This window comes from Pteropus alecto, unplaced genomic scaffold (assembly GCF_000325575.1).
Source record: "Pteropus alecto unplaced genomic scaffold, ASM32557v1 scaffold3, whole genome shotgun sequence".
NCBI lineage: Eukaryota > Metazoa > Chordata > Mammalia > Chiroptera > Pteropodidae > Pteropus > Pteropus alecto.
The window spans coordinates 60,835,085-60,851,556 of NW_006442484.1; the positions used below are offsets into that span (position 1 = coordinate 60,835,085).

The 16,472-nt window shown below is 35.4% G+C and overlaps 1 protein-coding gene across 2 annotated transcripts in view; it reads right to left on the bottom strand.

Moving 5' to 3' along the window:
* The window catches only part of ANKRD44 (ankyrin repeat domain 44), a 178,396-nt gene that overhangs the window by 86,055 nt on the left and 75,869 nt on the right, over positions 1–16,472 (bottom strand). For both annotated transcript variants that reach the window (XM_025039527.1, XM_025039526.1), the window contains exons 8-9: positions 15,859–15,937; positions 7,141–7,255 (exon numbers count right to left, since the gene is read on the bottom strand). In XM_025039527.1, coding sequence (XP_024895295.1) covers positions 7,141–7,255; positions 15,859–15,937 — 194 coding nt within the window. The remainder of the gene's footprint in view (positions 1–7,140; positions 7,256–15,858; positions 15,938–16,472) is intronic.

Here is a 16,472-nt window from a genome sequence, read left to right on the forward strand (position 1 = left end):
CCTATATGGAGATCGCCAACCCAGTGTATATAATAGCCGGCATCCATCAAGAGATGCAATTTGCCCATCTTCCGGGCAGTGTCATGTGGAGAACTGCTTGTAATTGCCTCTCTCATCATTTATGAAAAAAAAAAATCTGAAAAGCAATTGCATCAGTGACATCCTTGATGCTCATGAAAAGGAAGAGAGAGTTGGAGGATGGGAGAGAAGCTTTTCTATTTATGCTGCTATTTATATTGTTCCCTCTTGATGCCAGTGAAATAGTAATTTTTAAAAGTGTATAACATGTTTCAAAAGCTTCTTATTAAATGAAACTTTAAGCTAAAAAGCTTTTACCTAACCATTTTATTTATTTTGGGCTGTTAAGGCAAAAATATATGATTAATTATCTCTGGACATTTGCAAGAGGAAAATGGATAGAATATTTTTTGGATAGTTTTAAGTTCTTGAAAGAACATGCCTGAAACCAAGGGCTGATTGCTTAAGATTTCTTTAAGTCTTCTTCATTCTACATCTATCTATCTATCTATCTATCTATCTATCTATCTATCTATCTATAGATATAGATATACACACACACATACAATTTAATTATATGTATAAAATAAATATACATAAATATGTAAAATGTTAAAATAAAATATATTAAAATGGAAATATTTTAAATTTTGATACATGATACATTATATTTATATATACATATACATGGATACATGTGTATATCCCCATTATATACATATGTAATATACATGTTATATATACTATATATTTTATAAAGATAGATAAAAATATTTATATAAAATAGTATAAGTAACTGAATTAGTGAAAACAGCATCAAACTCTATAAGAAACCAATTAGGAAAACATAAAAAGTATAAGTGATAGTATATAGGCAACAGTATTGTAACATATTCCATAAACTTCATTATCAAGATCTCTAATCGACCTTACTACTTAACACCATTGTCTTTAGATAATTCATCACACTGTATATTAGCTAATTATGTAAATTTTTTGCCGTTACTTATAAACCTGAGAAGATAAGGAAGGCAGAACTACTCTAAAAGGTCTAGCAAAAATTCTGTTTGATATATATTTTTCATTACATAGTTAATAAACAGTCACTACTTCAGTGTAGGTTCTGAAAGCATATTAATTTGGACTCACGGAGTGGCATTTGAATGTGAATATGCTGCTATGTTTCAAATAGGAAAACTAAATATCAGGCCGAGATTGGAAAGAAAATAAAAGTAGAATTCAGATTCTCTGAATCACCTCAGAAATGATTCATGCATTTCAAAATGAAATTACTCCTTTATTGTTATAAAATAAGACTGCTTATAAAGGAAGCATCATAAAACCTTTAGCAGGAAAATTAGGGTTTGGCTGCCTTAGTCAAATAAAAAGCATCGCTTTTACATCATCAGGTATACATCAAGGAAGATCAAGAGATAAAGATGTCAGATAACACTAAACTTAACAATGCATAAATTACAGGAAAGAAGAGACCAATTCCAGTTAAATGCTACATTTATTTGACCAGACATAAAATTAATGGAACACATTTGTATTAGCTATTTCTAATTTAGCTGTTAGTTGGCATCTCCTATCCAGTTATTTCAGAATAAATGAGGTCAGAATAAATTGTAGACAGCTATCAGAGGTGAGGAAAGGGCTTTTGCACATTAGAATATCAGTTCTTTTAAGCTTTCCCTTTGACATCAGAGAGACATGGCTGTCTCTTCCCACATCCAGTCTTTTCTAGAGATTCTCCTTAGGCTGTCTGGTACACAACACTGTGGTTAAGGTAATGGGTCAGAAAGTTTAGGTTTGAGTTCTAGCTTTGCTATTTGCTCGCTATTTGCTCTTTGGCAAGTACACAATAGTTCCCTCATCCAGAAAATAAAGATAACAACTGTGTCGTGCTTAAAGAGCAATCATAAGGATTAATTATACTAAATAGAGGGTCCGGCCTTTGGTTAGCCTTTATCACACATATTAGTATTATTATTGCCTTTGCAATTATTACTAGCTTAGTTGTGTAATCAGCAGTCAGTTTTGAAGCTGTAATCAGGTTGTACCTCTTAAAAATCAGGTGTGTGCTTCCTTAAAAGCTAAGAATAAATTGTAATCAGCTACCATTTCTGTTACTTTTCTACAGTTCAAAATCCTTTACTATAATGATCTCACAACTTTCTGAGGGAAGGTGGAAATTGTTTAATTTTGACCACTAAGTGGGCAAGACAGAAACATTTGATGAATTGTGATCATCAAATGATTTTAAGATTCTTACTCAATTAATCAACTCAAATAAAAATATCAATTTATTATTAATTTTATCTATGTCATTCCAAGTATTTATCATGCACCCCTATGTTATAGCATTTGGATATAACTGACAACAGTGAAGGCTAGTCCTTGCTATTTGCAGCCTGCAGACATTTTTGGTGGTTTCTTTTGACTTACGTCCAAAAATTAACAAGGTTTATAAGGCCCTTTCTGGTTCTAGCTGTTGCTTAACCTACTTGTATTCCAAAATCTCAGTGAACTTCTGTCCATTCTTCCTGGAGGAACCAGGCTCTGTCCTGCCCCAGGCTTTTCATATGCAGGTCCCTCCACCTGAAACTCTCTTCTCTTTCTTTCCTGCTTCTTTTCTCCTTTCTCAAACAAATCAGTGCATGTCTGGAGGTCACTGAAAATATCTTTGAGTTTTCAAGAGTCCTCTGTGAAAATCTTTAAATCGTCTTTTCCTTTCGATGATAATCTAAAGCAACTGGCACAAAGGCATATTTTGTTTCCTCTGAATGACCATCTTATCATTATATACTTCTGCCAAATTTCAGCACCCGTCTATGTATTTAGGATCCTATAGTGCTGTGGAGTACTACTTTAATTGGCTAGGGCCAATAAGAATAGAATAAAGGTGTGCTTAACAGACAAATGATGTCTGAACCTAGGGAGGGCCAATGATAATGCAATACAGTGAGCCTTCTGTATGCACAAAATTTGACAATCATTTGAATAAAGGACTTTGTGCTGTGTGACGAGTCCACTGTCTCACCACTTTTGTTTAAGCCACTGCAAAACCTCCACTCTTACAGCATATACTAAACTCTAAAGAGTTAGTACTTTACCCACCAACACCATAATCCCATGCAAATGGTGATTAATTTTGGCAAAATGTGGACTATCACATCATCCATCACATGGCATGACAGCAAGCCTCGTGCTTTGGAGCTGAGGCTCCAGATCCAAGCTGTTGAGGGTGGAGTCCCATTTCCACCCTTCACTAGCTCTGTGATCTTGGGCAGGTAACTGAACCTCTCTGTGCCTCATTTACTTAACCTGTAGGATGGTGATAGGCATGGGTAAACACTTGTGAGTGTGGCTACTATTGATTGTTAATTTTTTTGATTTATTGATATATTAGAGTCAAATCATAAAGAGTTTCTATCTAGTCTTATGTTTGTACATATTCAGGTAACATTATAATAAAAATAATTTAAGTCTCTAGTTGGGATCTATAAGACTCAATACCATAACCTCACTAATGGCTACTCATCCTAGAGTCTCCATCACTCCTACCAGAATTCCGCTCTGGCCTTGCTATGTCTCAGATATGTTTTCACATATTTCAGTGATACCCGGCAATTGTATTGGCATCACACATACATGATTGCAATTGCTTGTTTAACTCTTGCCCCCAAAGGATAATAAATGTTTTTGAGGGCAGGGATCTCTGTAACCCCCAAACCTGACGCAGTAGGTGACACATAACAAGCCTTTAACAAACATTTAGTGAATGAATGAATGTCAGATCCAGTTATCTGCATAACTACAATTTCCCTAAATCTGTTGCAGTTGAGGCAGAAAAAATAGTGCAAGCATAATTGGTAAGGTGAAGACAAAGTAAAATCCTAGAGACAAGTGCTCCAAACCTCAAAAAATTAAAGAAGAAAAACGAAAGGGCTTTGATGACACTACATAAAGTTGTATGAGCACTGAGTCAAGTTGCAGAAAATGGTCCAACGAAGTTCAGAGAAGCAAAAAAAATAATAAAGAACATGCAATCGAAGCCTGAGGATAGTATTCAAATAACTTCATAAGAAAGAAATGACCACAAAACTTGTCATATAGAGATCTTTTAAAATACATTGGGCCATGTTGTTTATGAATGAAGGTGGGTTATTTTCATAAATGTTATTTGTTTACTTATTTATAGAAGGAAAGGCCTACTTTTCTCCTTGTCGACAAGCTACCCTACATAGATCTACAAAGAGCTGAGAGAACAGTGATTTTCTGGGGCCTTTAATAAGATTAATCTTCTCCAACTTTCCTCCCCCTCATTTTGATATTTCCCCTCAGGTGATTTCCTTTCCCATACACCACACACACACACACACACACCACACTGCCCAATGAACCACTGTTACTGAAGGGAGCATTCTTATTCCCAAATGTGGCTCTTTGAGGCTGGGACAATGTTTACCTACTTGGTGTTCCCAGGACACACAGCACGACAATGGTGAAAAAAGGCTACTTGAACAACGATGCCATTTCTAAGGCACTGGTGCAAATGTCACATGGTGCTATTTACATAAGCTGAAGGCAAAATAATTATGAAGAAAGAAACTTTGTACTTATTGAGTTAAACACATTTCTTATAAATTTTAAGTATTGGGCCCAGTTTATCTTTATCCCTCAGATTCAAATCTGAAAGAAAATCAGAAATTCATGGTTGTTTGGCTAAAATTCCCCAAGTAACTAAGAGTTGAAAGAAAAATACCACCGAAATATTAACATGTCACAGGTGAAGCTGGTCTGTGCCTAGATATTTTCCTTCTGCTTAACAAACACTGAGCATTTATGATCTGGGGCTTTGGGTAGCCATTATCTGGTTGGGAACTTTAGAATCTGATAAGATCCTAGTAAACGGCTGTTCCTACAAAATGAGCTGCTGCTTTTAGCTTCAACATTCCAGTCAATAAGGTCTTTTGGCTTGAAGCAGATACTTTCTCTTCTGAAAGGAGACACCCACTGCTCTTACTATTTGTCAGCACGTTTCTCCTCTGTCCACTCTCAGCCATGTCCTAAGCTCGAGCCCTCATCTTTTCTTCTCTGGGCGTTTGCAAGAGGCTGCCAGGTGTTTCTAGTCTGGACCACCTCCAATATGTCTGGCCTGCTGTCAGAGTGATCTTTTACAGAAATGGGATCATTAGACACGACCTACCCTGCACCCATTTATAATTCTTGAACAGCTTCTTAATGCCTCGGAATAGAATCCAACTCCTTAGCAGGACATGCAAGATCTTTCAAGACGTGACTCTTCCTGCCTTTCCACCTCATTTCTTTCTACTCCCTTGCTCACATCATCTAATCCAGCCTTAGGAATCTGCTTTCAACGATTCACATGTTTGTGCTTTGTAAATACTGTCCCTCTTCTTGCCATATCCTTCCTTACTTTCCCCTCTATCTTTTAACCTCATACAATTCTGTCTACCTGGCAAACTCCTATCTATCCTTCCTTTTGCTGAAATGTCACCTCTTCTGCAAAACCCAGAGACTCAGTGTTTCCCTAACTGTTCTCACAGCCTGGTCCAAACCTCTATCATAGCAAACCTCGTAAAACTGCAGTCATTTGCTCTTGGTCTTATCTCACCACTAGACTGGGATCCCACAAGGTCACTGACACCCACCACACCTTCCTGGACTATTTAAATTTTGGCTTATTCTCAAGCAATTCTTCAATCCCGTTGTACAAAATTGGCAAATAAAATAAAATTCCTACACTGCCCTCATATTGTTCTTCTCCTGAAAATCTAATTATTGTTACCCATAGTCTGTGGTCAAGGCTAAACTCTTTTTCCAGGAATTCAAGGCCTTCATTCATTCACTAGGTAATAAAATAATAGTTAACATTTACTGATAGCTTACTATGTGCTAGGCATTGTTCAAAGAGCTTTTAATGTGGATTATCTTGTTTAAAAACCTTAGCAGGTATATTTATATAACTCATACTCATACAGATCTTAACCAATACTAGAGAGCTTTACTAGTCATTAAGTCCTTTAATCCTCATAACGAACCTATTATTAAGTAGGTAAGTACTATTATTATTCCCATTTTTCAAGTGATGAAACCAAAGCACAGAGAGATTGAGCAGTGGGCTCAAGGTCACACAGTTCACAAGCAAGGTGGCGTGGATTGGAGCCTAGGTAGTGCCCGTGAAACCCTGGGCTCTCACCTGGTGACCTGATACTGACTCTGGGTAGAGCATGGCACCATCCCACACCCTCTGCTCTATCAGGCTAAGCTCTTCTCAGAATTGTACTCTCTTCACGTTTTGTTCCTGCTTTCCTCACCTCTTAGGATATCCACCGCCCTCTGCTTTACTCAAATAATTCTCGTTCTCCAAAGCCCACCTAAAACTCACTTCTCCTTGAAGGCTTTTCTGAAAACTTTGGCCTCCTGCGAGTTCTCTCCTTCCTAGCCACACTCTGTGACATATATTGTCTACACCAAACATTTTGCCCCTTAAGTCCTATTTCATTTAGAACTTTACTATATACTATCTTGCATGGTTCTGTGTCTTAAGAAGGCCTTGAGCCTCCAACACAATTGTGACCTCCTTGAAGGCACCGAACAGGTAACTTAGGTCTGAAATTTCCCATAGTACCCCACATTGTGACAGACTGTATAGAGGTTTTATATATTCTTGTCGAAGTGTAAAATAAAGCATATTTACTCGATTGTAGCCTATAATTATATATTAAAATTAAGCAGGCAACCTGAATAAATTCTGAATTTGCCCACTTATGTTTAATTTTTCCTGCTTAACTTACATTGAACACAAGAAAGAACAGAATATTAGAAAGCAGAATTAGGAATAAAGTTCAAGTCTCCTTAATTAAAATCACTGGACTTGGCCTCTTTCTGAGGAAGCTGAGAAATAAAATTGGTTCTTCCTTGCATCTGTCATTAAAAGTCACTTAATTTAGTTCAAATTTAATTTGTGTTTAGCCTAATGTTACAGAGCCACCTTAACCTGGATAAATGAGAACTGTCTACTGCATGGCAGAATCCCCTTGGTAGTATTCTCACATGTGGCAATTATTCCACCGTATTTTTGCAGTAACCTACTTGGCTGTGTCAGCTCCACTGGTTATGAGGGTGTTAATCAAAAGCTCATGACCGTATCTTGCAGCCACATGGAGAGGAGTGTTGCCATCTTTATCCACACAGTCGATTTCACCTCCTGGAAGACATTTTTTAATACAGGATGACATAAGGATTCAGGTTGATTCAGATACTACATTCTATGCTACTCATTCATGTTGATCAATGTTGATTTCTTTTCCACTCTGCATGCATCTCTGCTCTTAAGTAGAAGAATGCTTTTCAAGGGGACAAGTCACCATCTGAAGTAAGAGTATTATTAAATCTGCACAGAGGGAAGTCTACTAGAAATGCTTTTGAAAAATCTTTTCATATTGTCTTATTTAAGAATCTAAAATCTTACAACTAGATTCCTGCTCTTAAGGAACATATAATCAAATTCCATAAAATGTAATTCTGAAGATGTAATTGATTTTAATTGTACCTGCTGAATTAAAGACTTATGTAAACCTTATACTATAGCATAAGAACCAAAAGGAATAGAGAGTTCAGAAAAATATTTTAAGTAGTTTTATTATCTAGTTTAAAATACAGTGAGTAAAAGCATAAACTATGAAACGAAAATTCTGTATTTATAAAAATTATCCATAGTCCACATCAATCATCCATTGTCCACAATAAGGTAGTATTTTCATCTATTGTATTTTTTGCCTTATTTTTCCCCAACTTGTAATTTTACTACATTTCTTTCTCTCTCCTTTCCATATGTATGTAAATATAATTAGTCTATTTATTCATGTATTTGAGGAAACATTTTTAAAAAGCTTAGACGTCATGACTTTCACCCCTAAGAACAAAGACACTCTCCCACATAACCATAATTTCATCACGACACCCAAGAAAATTAAAATTGATATAATAAATTTAGGTAGTACAGTGCATATTCCATTTTTCTCCAACTGTCTCAAAAATGTGCTTTATAGCTTTTTTTTTAAATTCAGGATCTAATCAAAGATTCTGATAGCATTTAGTTGTCATGTCTCTTTAGTTTCCTTTAATCTAAAACAATCTTTTTCCTATTTACTTAACAGTCTCTTGTGTCATTGATATTTTTGGAGGCCGAGACAGGAGTCATGCAGAATGTCATGCATTCTGAAGTTGCCTGATCATTCCTCATTCCTAGATGCAGGCTTAACACTTTGGCAAGAATAACCCAGAGCCGATGTGCACTTCCCACTTCATCTCCTCGGTACATACTCAAGGTCAACTTATCCTATTAATGGATGATGCAAATTTTGAGCAACAGTGTGAATGTACTTATTGCCACTGGATCATACACTTAAAAATAGTTAAAATGGTAAATTTCATGTTATGTATATTTTACCACAATAAAAAAGAGGTTCGATTACTTGGTTAAGGTGATGCCTGCCAGCACTCTCTATAGCAAAGCTGTCTTTGCCCCTTTGTAATTAACAAGCAATTGGTGGGGTGATGCTGAGACTGTATAAATATCCTATTTCCCGACAAACTTTCCCACAATAATTTTAGAATATACAGGGAGTATTTTGTTCAAAAGTTACCCAAATTCTTTATTCTGTGTGTTTATATTACCAATTTGACACATAGTTAGGTTGATTTTATTCTGTTTGTTTTCAAATTTTTTACTGGACTTTGATTTAATTTTATCTTATTAATATGTAGAACATTTATATGTTTCAAAACTCGAAATTTGATTTTTAAAGGCTTCGCTCTCATTTCTATCCCTTCCACGCATCCTCAACATCCTATAGTAATCATTTTCATTAGTTTTGATTTATGTTTCTCTGCAAAAATAAGCACATGGAATCTTTTACATCTTGTTTTATTTTATTTTTTTCACTTAACAATATATCCTGGAATTCACTCTCAGAGATCACTTCTTGGAGATCTTCCTCATTTTTGTACAGCTTTATTGTTTTCCATTGCATGGATGTACTAGTTATGTGCAACAGACCAGTATGGATGAGGATTTAAGTTGTAATAATATTTATCAGCAACGCTGTAGTGAATAACCTCATGTGTATGTTGTTTCATATTTATTGGGTGTTATCTTCAGGGTAAATTCCTAGGAAGGGGATTTCTAGGTCAAATGAATATGTGGTTTTGTAAGGTTTTACCAAATTTCCCTCTTTAGACACTGTGTAATTTTGCAAATACAGCAGCAATCTAGGAGTCTGCCTTTTCCCCATAATCTTGTCAAGCTTTTGAGTATCTGCCATCTGATGCGTGAGATCTGGCATCTTGTGATAGTTCTCACTTGAATGTCTCTTATTAATAAAGTTGAGCATCTTTTCATATGTTGAAGGACCATTTGTTTATCTTTTTCTATGAACTATTTATCATGACTTTTGCCTATTTTTCTAAGTGTGTGTGTGTGCATGTGTGTGTGAGTGTGTGGTCTTTTATTCTTTGATTTTCAAGAGCTCATAAAACATTTGAGAGATCACCCATTTATCAGTAATACTTATTTCAAATACTTTCCCCCTAGATTTTTCATTTGTCTTTAGTGTTCTACCCTAAAAAGAATTTTTTTGGGGAGGTAATGTATCACTGTTTTCTTTTATTGTACTTAGATTTTCAGTTATCGTTAGAAAAGCTTTCCTCGCACCCTGCAATAAAGAAATAGTCACTTGAAAATATTTGCAACATGTATGACTGATAAGTGGGAAAACTCTCGAATATTTTAAGAGCCCTTGAAAATCAATACGTAAGGAAGAATCAAGAAGTAGGAGAGATGAGGAGTGACTGTTAATGGGTATGAGCTTTCTTTTCAGGGTGATGAAATAATCTGGAATTGGGTAATGGGATGGTTGTAAAACTGTCTGGAATTAATAATAGCATGGTTGTAAAACCTTGTGAAAATACTAAAATCCACTGAATTCTATACTCTTAAATGGTGACTCTTATGGTATGTGAATTATTTTTTGATTTAAAAGGAAGGGCCTGAAGAAAGCTACAGGAAAAGGTAAGGAAGTAGAGGGAAGCACACCAGGGAGAAAAAAAAATACATAGGACGTACTTGTGCTTATGTGAGCCAATATGCACTTCAACTTTAAGTAAAGAACACTCAGCACAGAATGTAAGCTATTTTGAGGTTCTATTTCCTGGCTATACTGTTCAGAAACAAATCTCTGTATCATTATAGAAAGCAGAAAATTACTAAATTGCAGATCATGTTCTTAGATGTCAAGTATTTTAGAGTAGGTCTCATTAGAAAATTTTGTTTTACAAAATATTCTATGTATTTCCCTCAAATCTTGAACTTTATTCTTATTATCAATTATATTGAACTAAAGAAAGCTGGTATTTTAAAACTAAAATATACCATTATAAGATATACTAATATTATAATGCTTAGTTTGTATATCAGAACTATATACACACATCTATATATGCCAGAATAAAAAAATAAAATAAAATCCTGAGAAATATAAACATTATATGAATGGCTTAGATGATCTAGAAAGATATCGTACATTTGTTTTAAATAACTTATTTCTCATGAAGAAAGTAATTTTCTCTTTGTAGAAAATTTAGAAAATGCAATGAAACACAAAGAAGAAAACAGAAGTCATTAATAAATTCACTGATTATCCAAGATAGTCAATATTAATATCCTGGAAAATTTCCTTCTAGTTGAGGGTGTGTGTACGCATGGAAATCTTCCATGGTTGAGATCATAGCACAGAAGGGGTTTTGTATCGTGCTTTCCCCTTGAATATTATATCACAAACACTTCCCATGTCATTAATTTGTTTCATTAATGTAACTGAATGGCTATACGATATCAGTATTTAGAGAATTTACTTAGAAAGTCCCTAATTACTAGGCATTGCTATTCCCAAGAAATAGTAATTAAGAAAACAAGAATAAACATATGTATTAATAATTTACCTACTTTTAAGATGATTTCCTTCAGCAACATTTTTAGAAGTAGAAGGAATGGACCAAAAGTATGAATATTTTAAGACCCTTGATAAACACTGGCAAATTGCTTTTGAGAAAAGCTGTGCCCATTTGTACTCCCATTAGCAGTATATTTAAATACTACGCCAAAAGGAAGCCATTGAGTCTTCTCGGATCTGGGGAAAGAGCATTAACTTCCAGACCAAGACACTGTCTCTTATAATAGGACCATTATAAAAACTTCACAATAATATGTTGTATGGCCCTTCATTCTAATGAATTCTATTATTGGTCATTATGACCACCAGCTCCCTAAGATTTCTTTTTCAGCAAATAATATTTTTTCTGGCTGGTATATTGGTAACATAAAGTTAATGAATAAGAAGCTTTGCTACAAAGTGAAACAATTACCAAATATGGGTGGACTTTGTAGAAGGGGCAAATGCTTCACAAACTGTGTATACTTACATACACATGGCTTAAGATGCTTTACAGCCAAGACATCTACATGTAGAGTTTAACTTGAAAAATCGGTCTACTGTCAATAAATTTGCACATTTTGGATTTGCAGCTTAATAGCTGTTTGTAAAAAGGTAATCCCTTTTTAACTTTGACTGTGACAGAGAAATATAAATGGCAACTTGAATACAAATGCTGGTCTTTCCTCAAATTATTCTTTCTGTGATATAGTAGTTGTTTTTAAAACCAGTTGTCCAAATAAATAGACTGTAATTGTTTATGTAAAAATAAAAGTAATAATTACATATCTTTATATTATGTTTATATACATTCTTAAATATAAAGAAAAATCTAGAAATTTCACAAAATTATCCATTGAAATTCTTGGAATGGAGTTGGAGAGACATTGGTGGGGATCATGGGGGATCTCTTTAATAATTTAATTTTATTCAACAATGAGCATGTGCTAATTTTATAATCAGGAAAAATAATAAAATAAAATTAGTTATTGTGATCTTCTAGGGACTTAAAAGATATAGTTCATTATGATCTGAATTTAGAAGCATCTAAACTGATCATTTTTATGACTTGATGGTAGCCTTGGGGACCGGCAGCCACCTAGTTTCCATGGATACCACTGAGCAATCCGGAGTACATGTACCTATCTAAGAATTCCCCACAGTGGTCAGACTAAAAAGTTGGCCCATGGAGTAGATCTAGGGAGATGTGAGAGGCAGATCCCTAAACCTCAGAGAAGGCTTCGCCCTGGACACACACTACATTACTCCACATCCTTCCCAGACAAGAGCCACCAAACCTTTCTTAACAAATGTGAGGGCCTCCATGTTTACCAGCCTCAAATATGCTAAAAATTGGGTAAGGAAAGGGAAGAGGGAAAAACATTGAAAAGGGTGAAAAAGAGGGGCTGAGTCAATAGTTTCTTCTTCTTGTACTATCATTTAATAAGTCAAGTTAAAACTGTAAAAATATAGATAACTTCCACATACACTTTTATTGTCATTTAAAATAATTTCAGAAAAACATCATAACCTAGGGGAAAAATAAAAGAGAGACTGTGTATTCAGAAATATATTTTACATTAAAGTAGGGACCGTAGATGAATGAATTTCTATTTTAGTTACTCTCCAAACCTTTGCATTTTTACCTGAAAATCTTAAGTTTTACTTGGAATGCAAAGTAAATATCTTTACTATTCATTTAAAGGTTGCAGGTTAAATATTGGTATTCTATCAGTGACAATTAGTGAGGAAAATAAATATTTGTGAGTTTATAAGCATGTTATAAGGGATAATTTATGAAGCATTGCCTAAGCATTCATCTGAAATTAATTTTTCATTGCACAAAGAAGAATGGTCATCTATTAAGTTACCTTAGAAGAACTGTGAGCCAAAAGGTCAAAAATCTCATAATGAATCATCCTAACCTATCGCTTGACTCTTCCTTTTCAAATTCTATTTATTTATAAAGCTTTTTGAAGAAAACATGATATCAAACTTTTGTAACCTATAAGACAGCATCTGAGCAGCTGCCTAGTGCAAATGGTGTGGATCAAATGCCTCGATACATATTGTATCTCCGTTCAGTTCTCTCCCTCTCTGAGTGTGACAATACAGTTTCAGACAACAAACAATGTGACCGAATGGCAGAGGCAGTCTTTGCTTACTAACTAAAAAAATTAAAGAGGTTTTTTTTTTTTAAAATGATTGTCTTACCAACGCTGAGTGATTCTGGAAAAGAAAAACAAAGTTATTATGAGGAAATAATTACCCTGGCTGGAGAGTGGTCAGAGAAGCAGAGAAATGCCATACAAAGTCCAAACACCAGAGAGATTTAACAAAACAAATAAACACAAAGAATGTCCCTCAGTAGCCTGTTCACTTGGTTGGAGCCAACTGCTCTCCTCACGTGGGACAGGCAGTCTGGGTCCTGTTGTGCAGTGACCCACTCTGGAGGATGGACAGCAGGCCCCACGGGAGCCTCTGGATTTTTCCCAGAAGGAAGCCAACAGAGAGGAGGAAAGAAAGAGCTTCCTATTCTTCTCCCTAAAGACGTTTTTAAAAATGTCAAATAGAAGAACTCACAGTTCTCACATGTGTGATAAATGCAAAGAATTCTCATCTGAGAGAAGAGAATGCCAAATCATTCTTTTACAGGATCAGCTCTATTCCAAATACAAGTGACTACTGGAGTAAACAGAATTCAAGTTAAAAATAATTTTTAATGTGTCATTGTTCATCCAGAAAACACATTTATAAGTACAGCAGTTCAAAGTTCAGTCTCTGATGACAGACTGCCTGAGTTCCAATCTCTGTGCCTTAACATACCTGCCATCTATCCTGACAAAATTCACAACCTCTCTCCCTAAGTTTTTTCATCTTTGACATGGAGATATAATAGTATGTCCTTCTCATGGGGTGGTTGAAAATATTTGTGTGGAATGCTTAGCCAAGTGCCTGGCACAGTGTGAACATTCGACCAGTGTTGGCTTCATCGTTATATATAATGAGCTATATAAGGACTGCATCTCCATCATTTGAGGCCCTTGGACCCAATCCAATCAACAAGCAAGATGTCAGGCCAGCCAAGAATGAGACAGGCTCTGAAACAAAGCTTCTTGATCACAGAGGACAAGGGATAGATTCTCTTTTGGGCCTTGTTCCAATTCAAAAGTCTAGCAAGAATGGAGAGGGTATAGAAGTCTTCAGACCCACAGGGATGGCTTTTGGAGAAGTCAGAGCAACTATCAGCACCCCCAGGACTGTTGTAAGCACACTAGCATAACAGAGGAGAGATGGGTCATGGCCGTGATTCAAAGGAGATGGCCAGTATGGTCTGGCCCACAGGGATGGACCTGTAGGAAGGCGGTGCTTACAAGGTGAAAAATTGCTCTCTCTGATCTGATCACTGGTGCTTGAAATTGCTTTAACAGGGAACAAAGCCTTTTATGCCGCAGAGCTAAGGTCCACTGATTGAATTCACATTAAATTTTTAATAATGGATACCAAATATCTCTCTGGTTTTGTTTATTTTAAAGATAGTGGACATAGTTTCTGAAAAATGCAGGAACTGAGAAATACAATGGGATGAGGAAGCTGCACAAAAGAGAGACACTAGGAGGTGCCCCACCTCCCCTTGTTCTCATTGAGTAAAATAAACCAATTATGTAGCCCTTTCAATAAAGTGAATGTCAAATGTATACTACATATTTCAAATTAAAAATAATGAGTGTCGTGCAGTTAATTTTCAGTTTACCTTCCTTGTCTCACCAGAAACTTGTTAGGGTTTTCTCTCCTGTACCGTTTCATTGAAATGCTTATAAATTTCCTCTGCTTTGCTGCAGTTATTTTGCTTTCTAAGCATAATTTCACTGGCTGGTCTTCCATCCAAATGTCAAATAACTGGTTTTATGACCTGGGTGCCTAGGACATAACTTAGTACCAATACAAGTGTATGTCATTCAAAATCCTTATAGATGAGAAAAAAACAGGTCTAAGAAAACTGAATAATGCCAGAATTTTGAGAAGTAGAAATGTGGGTCAACTAAAGATAGTTTAGGAACTGCTAATGCACCTAGAAGGCCAGCATAAAATCTGGACTAAACCTGTTTTTTTTTTTTAATTGTCTCTGAGATTTACCAAGATAACAGAAGTTGTGTTGTCAAGGTCAATCTACTCACAGATGCTAGCTATGCCCCACAATAGTAGCATGAACCATGACGTGAACTGACAGTCCCTAGTACTTTGGCTGCAGTGACAACCCATTGGTTCAAGTACTGTTGTAAACTTGGAAAATTACTAGATTATGATATGATGTTCCAAGGTCTCTCTCAAGCCTATGATTTTATGATCCTTTAAATTATGTACTTACCTGCTTTTCTTCTGAGTCACCTCATTTTTCCTACCATTACCTAAGTAGCTCAATAAGTTTTAACTTAGGGAACTATGGTGAATACTAAAATTTAAAAATAACTCAGAATTCTTGCTAGAAAATGTATGATGCTTATTTGCATCAGTTTAAGAGTGAAAAGTGTAAGATTTTTAGCCTATATAAGTATGTATATCGTTTCCCATTTCAAAACTCATATGTTCTTTCACTGGGAATTGACTGTGAAATTCAGTGGCTTTATGTTCTCACTCCTAAGCTGGATGGGATGTCTGATTAAGAACTTTTAGCAAAGTATATCAAAGGAACCTGTAAATCTGAGCTTAATAAACTCTAAAATAGAACATCATCTTTCATGTTCAGATGACTGAAAGCCAAACTCAGTTATAGCAGAAAGCTGTTCAAATAATGACACTGTGGATGAATCTCTCTTACCATTCTGAATGAGAGTTTGTGACCGTGTGAACCTTCCGTGGACAGCTGTCATGTGCAGTGGACTTTTGCCATCTTTACTCTAAAAAACAAGGGAGGAGAAACAATGGAGCAGTGATATCAATCTGAGACATCCCTATGGATTTTGCTGGCAATGCCCTGAAAACATCAACTAAAATTTTTTTTAAGTATGATAAAAACATTATAAGAGGTAAAAGATAATTTTGAATGCAAAAGATAAAACATACGTTATATATCAGGTTACTGCATAACATCATATTTGAAAGACTTTTAGAGAAGTGAATATCTTAGAGAAGAAATACAAAATTTCTAGTTATACTAACAATTTTTAAACTACCTTGTTTCAAACTGAAAAGGTTACCCAAAATGTTTTTTTTTTTTTCCCCATTTCCAAATTTTTTTTTTTTTTTTTTTTTTTTTTATCTCTTGTGATCTACTGATGAAGGAATTTTCCTCCCAGGTATTTCTTCCCCCAACTTTTGTCTACAGCACATGAAAAAAGACAAATGATGTGTTAACTTGCTTGGCCCTGTTGGACCTGAAGTAGACCAAACTGCTATAAATCACTGTAACTCTCAAAACTGACCTGGAATCCT